General features: G+C 36.7%; 1 protein-coding gene across 1 annotated transcript in view; it reads left to right on the forward strand.

Annotated features, from left to right (window-relative positions):
- Window positions 1–2179: 2179 nt before the first annotated feature.
- LOC139734736 (neprilysin-1-like) overlaps window positions 2180–18556 on the forward strand; it is a 34082-nt gene continuing 17705 nt past the window's right edge. Inside the window, exons 1-8 of the mRNA XM_071645530.1 lie at window positions 2180–2318; window positions 8271–8381; window positions 9665–9826; window positions 10704–10787; window positions 13206–13423; window positions 15175–15240; window positions 16276–16392; window positions 16947–17033. Of these exons, the coding sequence (XP_071501631.1) occupies window positions 2180–2318; window positions 8271–8381; window positions 9665–9826; window positions 10704–10787; window positions 13206–13423; window positions 15175–15240; window positions 16276–16392; window positions 16947–17033 (984 nt within the window). The remainder of the gene's footprint in view (window positions 2319–8270; window positions 8382–9664; window positions 9827–10703; window positions 10788–13205; window positions 13424–15174; window positions 15241–16275; window positions 16393–16946; window positions 17034–18556) is intronic.

Consider the following 18556-nt stretch of genomic DNA (forward strand, 5'->3'; position numbering starts at 1 on the left):
TCCAACAACCACCGTTCTCTGTCTCCGAACAAACCAGGAGGGATGGTTGGAGAGACAGGCTCTCCGGGCGAGCGAGCGATGATTCAATTTTCTCTCACTAGTGGTGTTGATGACGTCGTCTAATTGAATCCTCGATTGCGCCCGATCATCGGTGCTTGAACGCGACGCCGTCAGAGCGCGTCTAAACGCCCGCGATGGCGAAGTTGTTAAAGGGAGGTGTCAACGAAGGGAAACAAAACAATACTGCGTAATTAATGCGCGAAATGCTCGCACGTTAACGCTGTGTTCGTATACTCACTGAGCGTAGCCTGTGAGCTGCTGCATTGTTTTACTGCAGCTCTTGCCGGAGGATCCTGACATTGATATTAGGATTGCCAGCCAGCTAGCTCTTACTTATTGTCGTAGTTAGGTCAGTGACATCGTGGGTAAACTGTCTTGAAAAAAAAAAATGGTTTAAGGATGTTCGCAGTGGGCGCGATTCGATCCTTGAATTTCTTCTTTTAGAATCAGGACCTAGAGCCACTTAACTCCTATTTCGGTGACGGACTTCAAACGCCGTATTTGCAGACAGAGTATCAGAGTTTGACTAAGACACGCAAATCTTGTAACTTTTACAACAGTGGACATTTTCTAAATCCCGCAACCAAGTGTTATCTTTTTCTTTTCCGTTCGGAAAAGCACTAGGTACTTGCCCGTCTTGGGAAGGATGGGTGCAGCAAAAGAGTGATGTAACCTCTTTCTATCACTTCCGCTATACTTTTTATTACTCCCTACTCCAGTTACAGCTCCTTCTCCTGATTTGTGTCAACATTGTTAGCTTCCTCATCCTTCCTGTTCTTTTTCTTCATCTCTGTACTTGTCCGCCCTTATTGTCATTTTTATGACGCGATGATGATGATGATGATGATGATTATCTGTATTATCATGATTATTGACATTTTCATGATACATCATTACCACAATCAACATTATTATAATCATCATCAGCATCGTCATCATCAACGATATCAATCTTGTCATTATCACTGATAGTTGTGACGATGGTTGAGGTACAGCAATTATGTTATGTTGCTGTAATTACTACCAATACTGCTCATGATGCTGATGATTATCAACGTTTCATAAAAAATCAATTCCACCTCCAAATACTACTACTGCCACTTCTACTGCTTCTGTTTATATAACACTCTATTTCAGTTTCAATCTTGTATTTATCATCATGCTTCTACACTCCCTATATCTTAAATGAAAACGTAGTCATCTTGCCAAACGCGTGCAATTGATTGGCATACCCAAAAATCATTATCGGAGGAAATGACGTAATGATCACATTTATATAATGATATTGATAGTGATGTTTACCATAATGATCATCTACATAATGGTGAAGATGACAAAGAGGTTTTCTCGCTATACTTTCTTTTCGATTTTCATCTAACAGTTGAGGCCGCCATTAAAGTTAAACGTCGCCTGTAATGGTACTCTTCAATATCATAACCTTGAATGGATAGATCTTGTACTTCATAATTATAATTTTTCAACGATTTTGACTGGAGTAACTTTTTGCTGTGTTTACAATCAGTGACAGATTGTTCAATATGTTTCTCCATTTTTTCCATGTCATTAGGGATTCCCTTATGTTCGCATACTTCTTTATAGTATTGTTTCTGAAAAAAAGGGAGCGATGCATGTCAAGTCAAATTGAAATCAGTTTAAAGGTATTGTTAACCATTGGGAGCAGTGAATAAAAAAAAAAATGTTCGAGAAGTCATGCATAAGTGTAAGTCATGTATCACAAATCATCCTACCATATAACAATTTAGCAACAAAGCCTTTAATGTAAGGGGATGTCACTACTCTTCTCAATAAACCATGACTGTAGATGGTTTAGTCTAGAAATATTTTTATTATAACTATTGTTCATTAAAGAAATATTTAACAATACTTAATATTGAGCATACTGATTCAAATTTTTATATTGGTTGTTTCTATCCCTAACTCACATTTTATAACTATTTTGAAGCACTAAAGCTGGGTTTTTGTTTCATCTGACAGATAGTAAATAATGCTTTTAATGTGTGCCATTTTGTACAATTCTAATATTCTGAACATATTACAAACTGTGGCCATGCCCATTATTATTTTGAACAGATCGAATTAGATGTTGCGTAATTGTGAGATGACCAGCAGTCAAGCCAAGCTCGCTGTGGAGGAGGGAGTCCCGGGCAAGCGCCGGAGCCCCAAGGTCGTCACCCGCAACCTCGTCGTCATCGTCGTGGTGTTGGCGCTCGTCACCGTGTCCCTTTTGGTCGCTACGGGTGAGCGTGATGTTAGGGGGAAAGAGTTAATGGGTATGTCGGGGTTGGTGAATTGATAATGATAAGGTCTTATTTATCCAGGGTAGCCTCTTCAGTGTTGTCACTGCTCTATACCAGAGGGCCCTGCCATTATTATTACCCTAACGTTGCCAGGTACCCATTTATACACCTGGGTCGAGAGGGACATGGTGGGTAAAATCATCTTGTCCAAGGACGCAAGCACTGGGCGGGAATCGAACTCAGGTCCTCCGATTAGGAGTTGGGAGTCGAATCCACTATGCAACAGCGCCCCCACACATAATTGGGTATAGGGTAGGATTAAATGATTGGCAGGAAGACAGCATCTCGACGTCATCATACAATGAAGCTATTTTTATTTCGTGCGCATAGCATAAATCCGCACCAACCAAGTGAGGGGCGGAACAAGTAGGGGTGATGGTGGGGAGGAGAGTATAATGTTGGGGTAGGGTTGTAGAGGAAGTATGGTATGGGTTAAATGGGACAAGGATGCAGATATCTTCTCAGAGATTCCATCAGATGAGCTGGAATGTAACACCATTAAGAAAATATATTATTATGTCCGCCAACCAGTGCAGGCAGAGATTTTTTTTGATTTTTTTATTTTTTACACACTCGTATGTCCTCCTATTCTCTTCGCAAACTCGCAATCTTCCTATCTGTCGTTTTCAATTTGCACGAACGACATTTACCTCAACGAAAGGATGAGACTTAAAGAATCATTTCTTTTGACACATTGCTAACCCCTTGCCCTTGCATTGAGCTAGAAATTCGGTACATGTTCTGTTGGTCCCCAAGAACACCGCAATAACATCTGTAGAGGCTACGATTAAGGACCTTAATGTCATCATGAAGAGCAGAGAAGTAGAGACGCAGAGACGATCTAGAGTAAATAGGAAGACGGAGGGGGGGGGGGGGGGGCAAGGGGAAGGGGGTAGGCAAGATGTAAGAGACAGTGAATCATGTGGATGTGAAATGTTCCTCAAGTACGCAGCTGGCTAAACACGTTAGTGGGGCTAGCCGGCTGAAGATCGGGTGTGGAGATAGAGAAAGGAAAGGGGGAGAGGGGATTAAGGACATTCGTTTGCATCTTCTTTCTATCCCAAGACAAAGATACTACAGGGATGAGTTGTGAGGCTCATTCATTATGTCGAGAGCACCGTCCTTGTATGTGACATTTCAAATGCAAAGAAGAATGGGGGGGGGGGTGGTGGAGAGAAGGTGATTGTAATGTGGGTAGGAGAGAGGGGTAACTTTCATTTATGTATTTTTTGTCTAAGAACACAGCGAGAGAATGGGAAAGGGAAAACACCTTTGTAGTGCGTGGAAGGAATAGAAAAGAGTAAAAGGAAGAGAGAGGGGAAAATATAATTTCGTGCCTGCCGAAGTGTGTGTGTGTCTGTCTGTCTGTGTGTTGGGGGGGGGGGGGAGGGTAGGGAGTAGGATCCGTAGAATAAGAATCAGTCCTTCCCACATTATATGTTAATTACATAGAGTAATTCCTTTTCTTTTCTTTGTTTTTTTTTTGTTGTTGTGCTCACGCCAGTATTATTACCCCAAACTGCTACGACAATTCTCGTGATCAGAGACATAATTTCATTTTCAATAAAGCACATTCGACAGGCGTTATACCAGCGTCTGCATCCTTTACATTGACAACTTGTAGGAATAGCTTGAACACGTAATTAGGAATCACTCGTTTCTGACAAGCAGTATACATCCCTTTTTGTTGAACGGTTGTCGCGGATTAACATGTTCATCTTTTAATTCTCTCATCCCTGTAGGATTTAAACGATGCCCACTCAATTTCCGTAAGCAGATACACGATCGTTTCGTTTGAATACCGCTTGGCTTTATTAATTTCATTATTAACAATAGGGTTTAGAATTTCACTTTTATTCCTGTACTCGCACATTTTTTTTTTTAAATCCCACTGACCATTCCAAAAATGTCCGAAGTTACAGTGCTGTGCTCCCTAACTGGTTTAAAAAACTATTGAAATTTCGAATATTGGAATAGAAAAGGAACATTAGGCAAAGGGCAGCTCCATTATCTGATTAATTAAACGTCATGTAGGAATGCTATCTTGTGTGAAATCTGCGTTTACATATATCATAATTATACTTAATTGTATATATCATAATTATTATACACGAAATTTTTGAAAAGTTCTAGGTTTGTTTTGCTCACCAAACTCCTTCGTGTGTAAAAGTAGCGATAATTGACCCCTTTACAAACAGAAGGAAAGCGTGTGCATAATTGCCAATAGTTACCAAACACATCTGTCTTAATTCACAAGAAAGAGAAGCCATACGAAATGATAATTTTCTTATATTAATATACTATCATTATGCCAAGTACGCATCCTCAAAAAAGCATGAAGCCCTTACGCTTAAAACCGATAAATATAACGCGTAATCCTGATGATCTTGAATATATTTAAGATTTTCAATAAATGTGTCTATCTGTGAATGCGTTAAACAGTCCTATGAGAATCAAACTATTCACACTTTACGCCCATTATGGTAGACAAGCAAGCGAAATGAATATCTAATTTGATCCAAACCACGCCAGCTGGGTGACGTTATGCCTACTTCACCTAAATTCTAAATACCTGGAACTGGTTGGGACACCCATATCGTACCCCCCCCCCCAAAAAAAAAAAACAAAAAACAAAAAACAAAAAACAAAACAAAACAAAACAACAACAACAACAACAAACAACAACAACAACAACAACCAACCAACAAACAACAACAACAACAACAACCAACAACAACAACAACAACAACAACAACAACAACAACAACTAACAAAAAAAAATCAAGCAAAATAAATAATTGTCTTTGGGGAGAAAATGTGTTGCGTTTCACCAGCGAGTACTTCACTTTGAAATGTCAACTCATAGAAATAACTACATGGACTAAAAATAGAACAAACAAACCAGAACTCCAAAGTGTGAGCATTCTTCCTTAGGACCTTGAATAAAATCATCTTGTTGTTTTTCTATTTTTTTTTTCGTTATGTGTCAGAGACCTGCGTCTCATTTTAACTTGACGGGTCATATCGTTTAGGCCTACATATTGGTCTTGATCGTGCGTCACTATTATCGGGTTTAACTTCTTTCTAAACTTTTCTCTTTCAGAGGCTGATAAGAACATAATACCGGAAATTATGTAATGCATTTGTTGTGTATCTCACGCAGTTTACCCTTTACTCACTCTTACCTGCATTTTTTTTTGTTTTAAGTATTTGTCCAGGCCATTATCAGGTCCTTATCCATGGAGGGGGTCAGGGGGCTCGAGCACCCACCCCCCCCCCCATAGTTATTATTTTCAAATAATTTTATCAGTTAAATAGCGATTTTAGTTTATTTCTTTTTGTTTTTTGCAACCTAAATACACTCAGCAAACCAAAAGAAAGTAAACACGTTTTCATGCTTATATTTCTCATAGAATGTTTTGCTAAATATTGATGTTTTATATACCATGTTCAAGGTCATTTAATTGGCTATCAACCTTGTATGTCATTAACAAGGGAAACTTTACACATGAGTGAGCACATGCGTTTTTTCTCTTCCAAGACACAAAAGTTAAAATTGAAAAAATGGGCAAGTTTTCGTTCGAATGTGCGCTTCCTTATAACCATGAAAAAAAAGACAATTTCAACACAATTAGAAACAAAAGTTCAGTTTTCAAAAATCACCCACTGATCTCTGCAATGTCTTTGTAGCCCCCAAAAATGAAGAATTGCAAAAATAATAATGGAGAAAATGAAGAATCTTCTGTCAAATCCAAATTCAAATGACACTAGAGAAGAGGCAATATAAACAAAAATGGTAGAAATTTGAAATGTTATTTCAAATTAAGAAAATTTAAATGATATTTGGTTCTTGAATTTGTCTCATGAATTCTAAAATTCCTAAATCAAAATAATAGAATACAGATATTCTCTCCATTTTATCACCTTTGCAGCTTACTCCCTATATCAATTGAATTTGAGTTGACAAAGACTCTTTTCCCCCTTTAATAGTTTCCCACTTTGTTTTTGTTTAAGGATATAAAGAGATACAAGGGAATAAAAACTTATTTTTGCTATTCATTCATGTCTCTCATCGCAATCAACTGCTCTTCTGTGTTCAATGCTATCGAAATGGGCATTTGCAAATGAATGACAAAATGTCAATTTCTGCAATTTTGTATATTTTTGTGCCTTAGAATACAAAAACGAGTGTGTTCACTCATGCGTACATTTCTCTTTGTACTAACCTATTACACAATACATTTGCACTTACACTTTAATACCAATATCCTATAAAATTTGTAAAAGTGAGTCGTGAAATCTTGGAAAATTATCATGTAATGAAACCTCACTTTCTCACTTTTCGTATTCTTTAAATGTCTCTTGTATGATATTTTCTTCTCGTCACTAACATTATTGGGAATATTCGGAAATTAATGATTGTGGAATGCAAACTGCGTCAAGGTCACCACTTTGTGAGCAAAAAAAGGAACAGCCAAAATTTGGCATTCGTTCAGTAGGGTAAAACGAAATGGCTTTGTTATACCGTTGTTCCATATCTGCTCACATTCTCTTCAAAATCTCGTTCATGCTGTCTCAATTAACTTCTATTTTGAATCCAGCACTTGACTTAACTTTTGCTCATATGCGTTTGCAACTACTGATTCAAAATTAGAATTGATTTTTATCAATACTGACTTCAAAGGAATTTGTGTATAAATTAATTATTATTTTAAACCTCTTCTCACAAGCACCCCAAATAAAGTTAATGTTTTCTGCATCACCTTCCCACCCTTACCCTTTTCAATGACTTGATACTGATAGCGTGGGGATCCATGGATGGCCCCTATGGCCCGAATTCACGAAGGTAGTACAAATGAAACCATGGTTTAAACCATTATGGACAAAAACCATGGAGCGCCAAATGTCGCACGGAATATTTCGTTACGAAATTGGCCATTTCGCCGACAAAATGACTGTTTCGTTAACGAAATTATCATTTCGTGGACGAAATGGTCATTTAGGCCTAGTTACAAAGTGTTGTCATTTCGTTACAAAATAATCATTTCCTCGACGAAATGACTGATTTTGTAACGAAATATTCAATGCGACACTTGGCGCTCCATGGTTTTTGTCCATGGTTTAAACCATGGTTTCATTTGTACCACCTTCGTGAATTCTGGCCATTGAGTCGATTTTTGTTCGCTGCCCACTGGGGCACATTCGAAAACCACATAATAGTGCCCGTCAGCGAATGCATGCATCGGAAGCTACAACCATCGGTAATTGTCTAGTCCAGTCGAGATTCTTGGGCTGTGTGTGTATTCACATACAGATCGCTGTGTGTGTATTCACATACAGATCAGTGATAAAATTGCACACAATTCGCTACGGGATTCTCGAATATATCCATGCCGGGCCAGCGGCCTTCCAACTCCAGGATACCCCCACGCTACCGTATCTGTAAATGCAATTCCCCATCACGCTCAAAATTTACTTTAACTAATAGTGTACAATAAGACGAACAAAATGGTAGACCTCTGTCTAAAGTCTGACAAAATATTATGATAAGGTCTTATCTCTCTTTAGTGTTACAACTGCTCTACCAGTTGGCCCTGTCATTGATATGCCCCTTGCCTTTGCTAGGCACCCATTTTCACACCTGGGTTAAGGGGAACATCACTTATGATAGACATCTCGTCCAAGGACTTTTACTACGGTGTGCCGTCAACTGGTATTTTAAAAGTGATCTTCTTAGAATTCAACGAGAAATTTCTCTTGTTTTCCCCTCTTTTTTGATTAGACCTATCGAGAGAATAAGTTATACAAAAAATACCCAAAACAATGACAACAAGGGTCCAGCGGATTAGTGTCTTATAACTTAACAAAGTACTTGCATGTTCTTTATTTCAGTTGTGATCGCGTCGGATCGCGAGCACCTTTCGTCCAGGCTGCGATCAGCTAATCAAGTGGCGCCATGTCCCCAGCCGAAGGAGTGTCTCACGCCGACGTGCGTCAAAGCAGGTACATTGATGCCGCATGCTCCATAATTACTAGAAACTGGATATCATGCATATTGTAATGGTCTAGTGGCCCGGGGCCACTTAAATTGGTGTAGGCCCACCAAACTTTCAAAAAGCATTTTTTGTGTGTGTGTGTGTGTGCATGGCTCAATTGGACAACTACAAAAGATTAAAATATAAATTATTGCCCGGACTGGCCACTAGAGAAAAAAAGTTATTGTTCTTCCCAGATATATATATACATATATATATACATATATATATACATATATATATATATATATATATATATATATATATGTATATACATATAACAGCAAAAAGTTTCTACTCGGAGTCTACGAAGATAGTTAGTTCAGAACAGTAGTAATTAAGGAAACTCCGTGAAAGACTTTATTTTAACGAATTTTTCGCCCATAGGGCTTTGTCAAGTTAATAGCAGATTTTTTTTTGTTTTTAAGATGGTATAAATCAAAATGATTTCTTTTATTTTGATTTATACCATTTTCAAAATAAAATCTGTCATTGACTTGACAAAGCCGTATGGGCGAAAATTCGTTAAAATAACGTCTTTTACGGTGTGCCCTAATTACTATTGTGAAACTTATACACATGTATATAATATATATATATATATATATATATATATATATATATATGTATATATATATATATGTGTGTGTGTGTGTGTGTGTGTGCGTGTGTGTGTGTGTGCGTGTGTGTGTAATATGTCTGAAAGTATACGAAGTCATTTAACCATTTTTCGATTACCATTGCTCTATGACAGTAGAGCTACCAGTGAATGACTCATGACACCAATAACTATGATTTCTGTCACATTTATAGTATTGAATGAAATTCAGTTTTTTACATACCAGAGTATCGTGAGTTTACACAAAATAATGTATTATGAAAAAGATTTTGTAATATCAACTTTTATGCAATAAACCGTGAACGCACCGGAAGACCAGATGTTGTGCCGTGATCGTTCTCAGTTTCGTAGAAGACATCAATATGCTGGGAATGTGAATAAATCTCTTGGTATATTACTGTGTGCCAAGAAGAGGACTGTCTACCTATAGACGCCGATGTTTTGAACTTTCGTCCTTCTGGAAATGAACGGACTTCGATTATGATACTCGTCCCTGGAAGATGTTTGTTTCGGCAAGGCTGCCAGTGAATGTAGACACAACGAAGCATCTCTATCTCTCTCTCTCTCTCTCTCTCTCTCTGTCTATATCATCGTTTTCTGCTTCCTTGTTTCCATGGCAACGCCAATGGCAGCCGCTGCTCTCATCGAGAGCATGAACACGGAGGTGAACCCGTGCGACAATTTCTTTGAGTTCTCCTGCGGGGGTTGGAGCAAGAAGCACGTGATCCCAGAGTACCGGAGTTCCTTCTCCTCCTTCTCAGTACTCCGCGAGCAGTTACAGGTCACACTCAAAGGTACGGAGGAAGGGGAATGAAAAGCTTCTAGAGGTATTATTTACTATTTGGAGATGCAGGGGCGGATCCAGGAATTCTGTAAAGGGGGGGGGGGGGGGCGTGACTAATATTTCTGGCGCCACTTCCGGGTTTCATTTCGTTTTTTTTTCTTTTTATTTCTTTTGTTTTTAACGAAAAATAAAGGGGGGGGGGCGTGCGCCGGTTGCGCCCCCTCTGGATCCGCCACTGAGACGAAACAAAAACCCAGCTTTAGTGCTTCAAAATAGTTCTGAAATGTGATTTAGGGATAGAAGCAACCTAAGTGAAAAATTTAATCATTATGATCAATATTAAGTATTGTTAAATATACAAAATGTGAACGATAGTTATAATAAACTTGTTTCCAGAATAAACCGTCTATAGTTATTGTTTATTGAGAAAAAATAGTGATATCTCCTTTTATTAATTTAAATTAAATTAAATTTCATATACTAGGATGTTTTGTGATACAACTGAACTACGTAATGTGCATCAAATGTGGTACTAGTATTAACTCGAACATTTTTAACATCACTGCTCCCAATGGTAAACAGTACCTTTAATGACAAACTCTTTTGCTTTGTTTTACAATGAAAACCATTTTTACTCTTTTTCTAACAATATTCGCTCCATGATCGGCTACATGTTTTAAGTTTTCTATTGAGAGTATAAAATTCTCCTTTTTGTCGCCGTATTGCGTGTCTTTTTACAGTATCTGACATTTATAGTTTGAACTGAAAGTGATTTGATTAATTATCATCATCACAATAATGCACTTACATGTGCATTACATTAATTTTCTTTCCTGATAATGATAGATGATTTAAAATGATGGATGATTTATTTTATTATGTCGCAGGCCTGTTCGAGGCGGATATATCACCGACTGACATCGAGGCAGAAATCAAAGTTAAACATTTTTACCAGGCGTGTATAGATGTCGGTAAGTTTTCACATCTTCTTTATTTGACAAAATAATGATAGTAAAAATAACACCAACAACATTAACTATGATGGTATCAATAACATTATAATGCGGGGTTTGATTCATTTCTACAGGATCAAAGTGCGTATAATTATGCGTGAATAATGATATATAATTTTTACGATGATATATAAATTCAAATTGGATATTACTTACACTACATTTAAATTCTTCTATGCATATTATTTTGTTTGTTTGTTTGTTTTTTATTGTTCCATATTCCACATTTCAACAAATACATAAAACATAAACATCACAATACAAAAGCCTGGATGAATTGTCACGTACAGCTTGTAAGACAATAAAACATGTGAAATATGAGGAATCTACATAGAAGCATTGCTTGTAGGGTGTAGATTCCCAGATGCGGATGTGAGATTATTTCTTACTTGGGTATGTAATTAAAGGAATGACAATTTCTGAATTGGAGAAATATAAACGCCAAAAAGTAAAAAGAAAAAGAGAAAAGAAAACAATGAAAACAATGTCCGCGGCACAGACTTCTTGAGTATTGCGTGATCACCCGAGCGAGGTACAAGTCAGATGCAGTGTACAATAGCAGAGATACCAAATGTGTACAAAGGAAGTTCAGGAGATAATACAGAAATCACGAGCGAGGCACATGTTACATAATCGATAATGTCAGTAATGTGAAGTATGAACAGAGAATATCGAGGAGGATTGAAGAATAGCTATAGATATGAATTCAGAAAAACTAGTTTCAGTTTATGTTTAAATGAATAAAGAGACTGAGATTGGATTATTTCTCTATCCAACTCATTCCAAAATTTAGGTCCTGTAGTGGTTATTGTTTTTAAAGCAGATACGGTTCGTACAGGAGAAAGATGAAAAGAATCTTTTTGTCTAGTAGGGTAAGAATGAACTTCAGTATTTTTGACAAACATCGAAGAAAACACATCAGGGAGACCACCTGAGTATAATTGATACATAAATGACCCGATATTAAAATGATATAAATCCTGGATCTTAAGTGTTCTACTGGAAAAGAACATAACCTATATAAGGCAAAAATAGAGTAGAATACAATGAATGCCACTTAGATACTGATTTTAATTCAGTATTTACGGTATTCCGTAAAACATGAGGGTTTCGATTTGAATAAAAAATACTGGTGTCATCGGCAAAAAGTAGAAAATAGAGCAGAGAGGACGAACTGCGAAAGTCATTCATATAAAGAATAAACAATAAAGGACCTAAAAGGGATCCTTGCGGTACCCCACAAGTTATAGGCTGTGAACTGGACATATGGCCATTCAAACTAACAAATTGAGTTCTTCCAGTAAGGTAACTTCTAAACCACTCCAAGGCCCTCCCACGAATCCCATAGTGTTGTAATTTGTATAATAATATTTCATGGTTGATTGTGTCAAAGGCCTTGGAGTAGTCAAGAAAGATACCTACTGTGTGACACTTGGCATCGATCGCTTTGATAATTTTCTCTATCATGAGTAAAATAGCATGAATTGTGGAATGCTTTTTACGAAATCCAAATTGATTTTCATCTATTACATTATACAGTCATTTAAGAATGTGTATGTAAGAATTATGTGTAACGTTAGAAACAGGAATAATTATCACCCACCTTACCGCGAACTGAAATACTTTAATTGACAATATTTTTTTTTTCAAGCTTTCTTAACTTGGAATAGTTTCCAAGTTGCTTGAATTTGGAATACTTTTTTCAATTATTAGAATTTGAAAAATATTAGAATGACAAGGCGAATTTGATACTCAAATGTTCAAAAGTAAATTAACGTCGCGAGACTGATCTCTCATAATACTAAAATGACATGAAGTCACTCTCCTTTGTGTACATGTTTTCTTCTCGTTTCTTTATTATCATGATGCATCATAATATTTCGATTGTGTATCCGTGACTGTTATATATTGGGCCTTTTGACAATTAAGCCTTGACTGCCCCCCCCCCCCCCCCGTATGTTGTACAATGCCATTTTTGTTACATACATATTGAATTTGGAAATAAACGAAATGAAATGAAATGAGATGTATTTTAATCAATAAAAGGGTTTCTTTAAGATATTTCAAACATTTCATCTTTGGTTCGACTTCAATGAACCTTCTACTTTTATGTTTATTATTTTGACCTAGTCAAGCCAATTCAAGTTGAATATGGTGTAGAAATGCTTTTTTAAAATGCCTTCAGAGTATCGGATATACTACATTATAGTTAAAAATGTGAGAATGACATCATTGTGCCCAAGGAGATGATTCTTCAACCACACGACTCAATTTCTTCGTGGAATATCGAGTCCGCATTTACTCAAGAAAAGAGAGTTACGGATAGATCATCACCAATACAATTTTAATATCCTGTACGTTTTTTCATCTGTCCAGACACTATCGAACAGGTCGACGATGCCCCCCTACGCGACCTCCTGCACAAACTGGGCGGATGGCCGGTTCTCGGTGATCGACACGGAGGTCGATGGAACGAGACCGCCTTTGACTTCGAATGGCTCCTGGCCACGCTGGCGAGCAAATACAGCAAATACATGCTGATCGAACCCTATGTCGGGGTCGATGACAAGAACGCATCGCGGTATGTGCTTCAGGTGAGGCATCCCTGCAGTGAGTAACGTAATAAGTTCAATTTAGTTTAACTTTATTTCATTTGCAAGAATAACAGCAAAGGGAGTTCAAAATCTTGCAGGTGCAGTAATCTCTTGACAACACGAGGTATGGGGGTGTTCTTCAATTTATATAATTATCACTAAAATGCGCTAAAACAGCAGCAGCGGCAGCAGCAGCAGTAATAGTGATAACATCACACTATAGAACCCACTAAAAAGCAATGCGTTTTGTACGGTGATGCAAAATCATGAACAGTGATTTTTAGTATGTAATAAGGAACGTTTAGGTCTTATTGAATTGAGTTGAATCGCATTGAATTGACTTAATTATTTCACGACAAAATGTTATTTCATTAATAGTGGACAGAAGAATATTACAATTACCAAAATACAATTCAAAGCCTAGAAATCAGTTACAATTAAAGTAGAAGCCATGATGAATGGATAAACGCATAACACAAGGCTAATTTCTTAATGAATGACGCAAAAAAAAGACAGCTTTAAAGGGAATTTTTAAAGTTTTAGTGTTGGGACCGCTAGATGAGGAGACTAGTAGAGGTTATGACGTATGAGTGGACAACAATATAAAGAAAATATAAAAGGAATTCCACAAAAATTAACTTTTCTAGCAAAATGAAAAAGTACTTGACTAACCGCTTTCAGAAGGCAGGGGGAATAAGTGCTACCCCTAACATATGTCAGTATCAAGTTGATGGAATGTGTAATTTTCATGAAAAATGAATTTTCACTGAATTCCCCTTATATTTTCTTTATATAGTAGTCCACTCATACCTCATAACCGCTAGTAGTCTCCTTACCCAGCAGTTCCAACACCAAAACTTTAAAAATTCATAACTTTTGCATCGATTGCCAGATTTTCCTCAAACTTTCATTGATGTGTTCTACTAATGTTACTGCTTTCACTCAATCCAACGTGCTCTTTGAGTTTGGTTTCCCTTGAAGTCCATAACCAGAGAAACGATGAACGAACTATTAAAGAGAAATGTTGGCGCATATATATATATATATATATACATATACATATATATAATTATATATATACATACATATATACACACACACACACACACATATATATATATATATATATATATATATATATATATATATATATATCCCTAGTTGGCACCTTAGGGAGACATATTGGGGGGAAGTGTCTTCATTATAGGGAGACAACTGGTCATTAAGGAGACAATTTTCGTGTCTCCATTGCGTAAATTGCCATTGAACATGTATTTTAAAATTTGCATATAAAACAATGGAAATGTCTTCCAAATGACCCATCTAGGAGTATATATATATATATATATATATATATATTATCACTACGGTGTATGCGCCCTTTAATTGCATAAAGAGGGAGAATCTATATGCGAAAAGTTGATAATATTCAATTAAGTCAGTCTTTTGGCATTGCAGTTCATTTAAACTCCAAAAACAATGAGCCCCCTGAACACAATATTTCCAGAGGTACAATGTATCCCCTCCTCCTGCGACTATAGTAGTCCTTAATATTGGGGTTTAGATGTTATGCAAAATTGAGGAGTAATGAATGGCAAATAACTGTTTGTCCTTTACTAATTATCGTAACACACTGTAGAAATTATAACAAAGTATTCTTATTATCTAGATGTTGACCAATCATAGCAATACGTTTGATTTCAATAAAAAAAATAACTTATGTGTTTTTCTCTCATGCTTATTTCATCAAGATCGATCAATCTGGTCTCGGACTTTCCAGCCGCGAGTACTTCCTCGACACAGTCAAACATGGCAAGGTATTCAATACATTCTTTACATTTATCAAACTCCCACGAGACACGAAATGTCATTTATTATGTATCGCCATTGAACACAATGTTATTGCTGACGGGCACACTACAACATTCTCTCTCTCTCTCTCTCTCTCTCTCTCTCTCTTTGTTCTTTTTTAAAGTTTAATCTCGTCATTAAGTAATTCTTAAACACGGGCAAAAACGAGCTCAGCATATTCATGAATACCCCTATTCCTTACCTTAATGGAACGTTATCATTTGTTTTTTAAAATACAAAAGCCATCGTTATGCTAAAGAATTCTTGCAATTTCAACTTTCACGACGAACTGTTGTGCAGTGAATAGCGTAGAACATTTTCATCATCTTGATGGTCCCTGATGCATATGGCCTACAGAATGGTTTTAATTGGTAATAAAATGAGGATGACAAAGGCTTTCACAAAGACAAATTAGTTAGCGTTCTGATGACGTTTTATTCATAATAGTGTCACGTAATATTTATTTTACTGACGATGATGATAGCATTGATTTATTGATAATAACTATATAAATGACTTGACACTGATGTTGATAATGATTATGATTATAATGAATATTTCTCAAAAACACAATGAGTACTCTTAACAACCACATCAAATAATTTTCATGACCATATTATTGTGATGACATTGTTTCTATCGTTATTGTTATTATCAACTGTCATACTTTTTTTTTCTCAATACAGTGCACTCTCGTTATAACGAACACGATTTTAACGAAATTCCGGTTACGACGAAATAAAAATTCAGGCCGCAACATTATACTCTCTTTGTTTTTTACTGTTTATTTCTTCGGTTATAACGAAATTTCGATGTAACGAAAGAAACCTGCTGTTCCCGGGGACTTCGTTTAACGGGAGTCCACTGTATTACTGCCCTTAGCATCGCCTGTGTGGTTCCTGCCAATCCTAACTGTAATGCCGCCAAAGGCGTTAAACCATTATTTTCACGACGACGAAGCCATGCCGACAAAGATTTTATTTCTTTGTTTCTCCACCAAGATCCAAGAGGCATACCTCAAACTCATGACATCAGTCGCCGTCCTGCTCGGCGCGAACCTCAACGATGCGAAGCGTGAAATGAGAGAAACCATGGATTTTGAGACAAAGCTTGCAAACGTACGTACTTTCGCTCTTTCCTAGACAATATCAAAAGAACTCAATGTAGTGAACAAAACAATAATAAAGTAGAAAGAGAAAATAAAAGATGGTAAACATAAAAGATAGATGACTTTGATGTTATTAGTCTTGTCTGTGCGTGCGTGATGACAATAATTATGATTATTTAAACTTCATCAGGATTGATTATTGCAGAACATTAATATATATTAATATTGATAGTAATAAGATTAAATTATTCAATTCCATTTATTTAAAATCAATTCAATTCAGTCAAATAAAGTATAATTAAAATGAATCTAATCTAATTAGCATAACGTGTCATTGTTATGTAATAACGTGTTGTAATGCTGTAACATTCCATGACTTTCTATTTCATGTCCGATACTCAGGAAGCTTTTGTTATTCTGTTTCTTTGACATCATTTCCAAAAAAAAAAAAAAAAAAATCAGATCATTTCTCTCTGGATGTTGATATTGGCTGGTATGGACATGGTTAATGTGATTTCTTGCCTTGTCTTCACCAAATTTCAATTTTCTGCATTCTCCCTGTAGATTACAGTTCCGCCAGCGGACAGGCGGGACAACGAACTGCTCTACAATCCAACAACATTGAGCGGCTTGATAGCAGACTATCCACGGGTAAACTTTATCAGTCGATTAGATTTCTGTGTAACGTAGGTATTAATGGATACCATCATGACTATGGACAATAATGGACAAGAAGTTCGTATGAAATTGTAAAAGTGAGGTTTTAATAGTGAAATGTCGGTGATTGAAAGAAAAACAACGGAATAAGAACAATAACGATACCAAATATAATCGTGTGAGTAAAGTGGACAGTAAGAGGTTAATAGCAACTGATCGCTCCACCCCCCCCCCCCCCCCCCGTCCTCCTGTTGGAGGCATCCACGGAAATCGACTCAAATTCTGCAGAAAACCCGTGTCTCACTTCCTGGTCATCTAACCTAACTGTTACTCCTAGAAATGAATCCGGTTAAATTGAACGAGGTCCATAGCGCGTCCATCCTTTTAAGTTTTACAATGGGAATGGAACGTTATGTTTTAAAACTTTTGAATTATACTGACGTTCCCCACCTTTCCACCGTTGAGGACGGACTGATTTTGCTGCAACACTTCTCTCCCGTAGACACTTGCCCGAGTATCTTAACGGGCTACAAACTGCTCCCTATTTTTTTTATTTATTTATTTATTCTCCACTCATGGGACGGATAGCCCTAGTCAGCTAAGAGCTGGGCCCTGTTGCATAAAACCCTTACCGCTGGACTTACCGCTCCTTTCTAGCGGTAAGTCTTCAAATTAGCGGTAAATTTAGAATCCTTGATGCTGATTGGCTGTGATGCCTAATTTTGACGGTAGTTACCATTGAAATTCAACGGTAAGTTTTATGCAACGGGCCACAGTTTTTCACAGGGGTCCGACCATATATTACAAAACAAAGATAAAATCAAATCAAAACATACAATCATTAAAATGTACAAACATTAAAACACACGTAAAAGTAATAAGAAAGAGATAGAAAAAATATTTGTACAATATATGCAATATGCTTAGAAATACACACAATACATTACAATATAAAATGCATTACATTATTTAAAAAAAACATTATTCACACAGAAGAAAAGATGCCTCCATCACTAGACATTTTTTCTGTTTTTATATGTAATGAGTTCCATGACCTTTTACCCCATGACCCTTAATCCAGATCAGTTCAGCTTCAGAGAAAACATAATTCTATTTAAGTTATTATGATAATAAATTTATTAATTTACTATTATCATGATTTAAAGTCCTGTGTCCTTGACCTTGTGCCATCAATCCAACCCCCCAAAATAATTAATAACTGCCACTCCAAGATGTATTGTTATTACATGTCAGGAGGTAATGTGCAGGTTGTTATGTTTCTGTTCCTCCTGGAAGATCCATCACCGCAAGCAGCAGCGATTTTATTGTCAAGCTATCGTTTAGGTTACAAAAAAGGCGAAACAAAACTGAAATGAACAAACGTTCAGTTCAGTATGGCTTTGAACGAATATCATGAATAAAACTATGATCATTTGCATTCGAAACACATCTTCAAGCCCCAAGAATGATCCTTTAGTATCTATCTTTCCAACTTATCCTTTAGCCTCTGTAAAAAT

The sequence above is a fragment of the Diadema antillarum genome, unplaced genomic scaffold (genome assembly GCF_040938485.1).
Source record: "Diadema antillarum isolate AM-2024a unplaced genomic scaffold, OU_Dant_1.0 seq00000546_RagTag, whole genome shotgun sequence".
Taxonomy (NCBI): Eukaryota; Metazoa; Echinodermata; class Echinoidea; order Diadematoida; family Diadematidae; genus Diadema; species Diadema antillarum.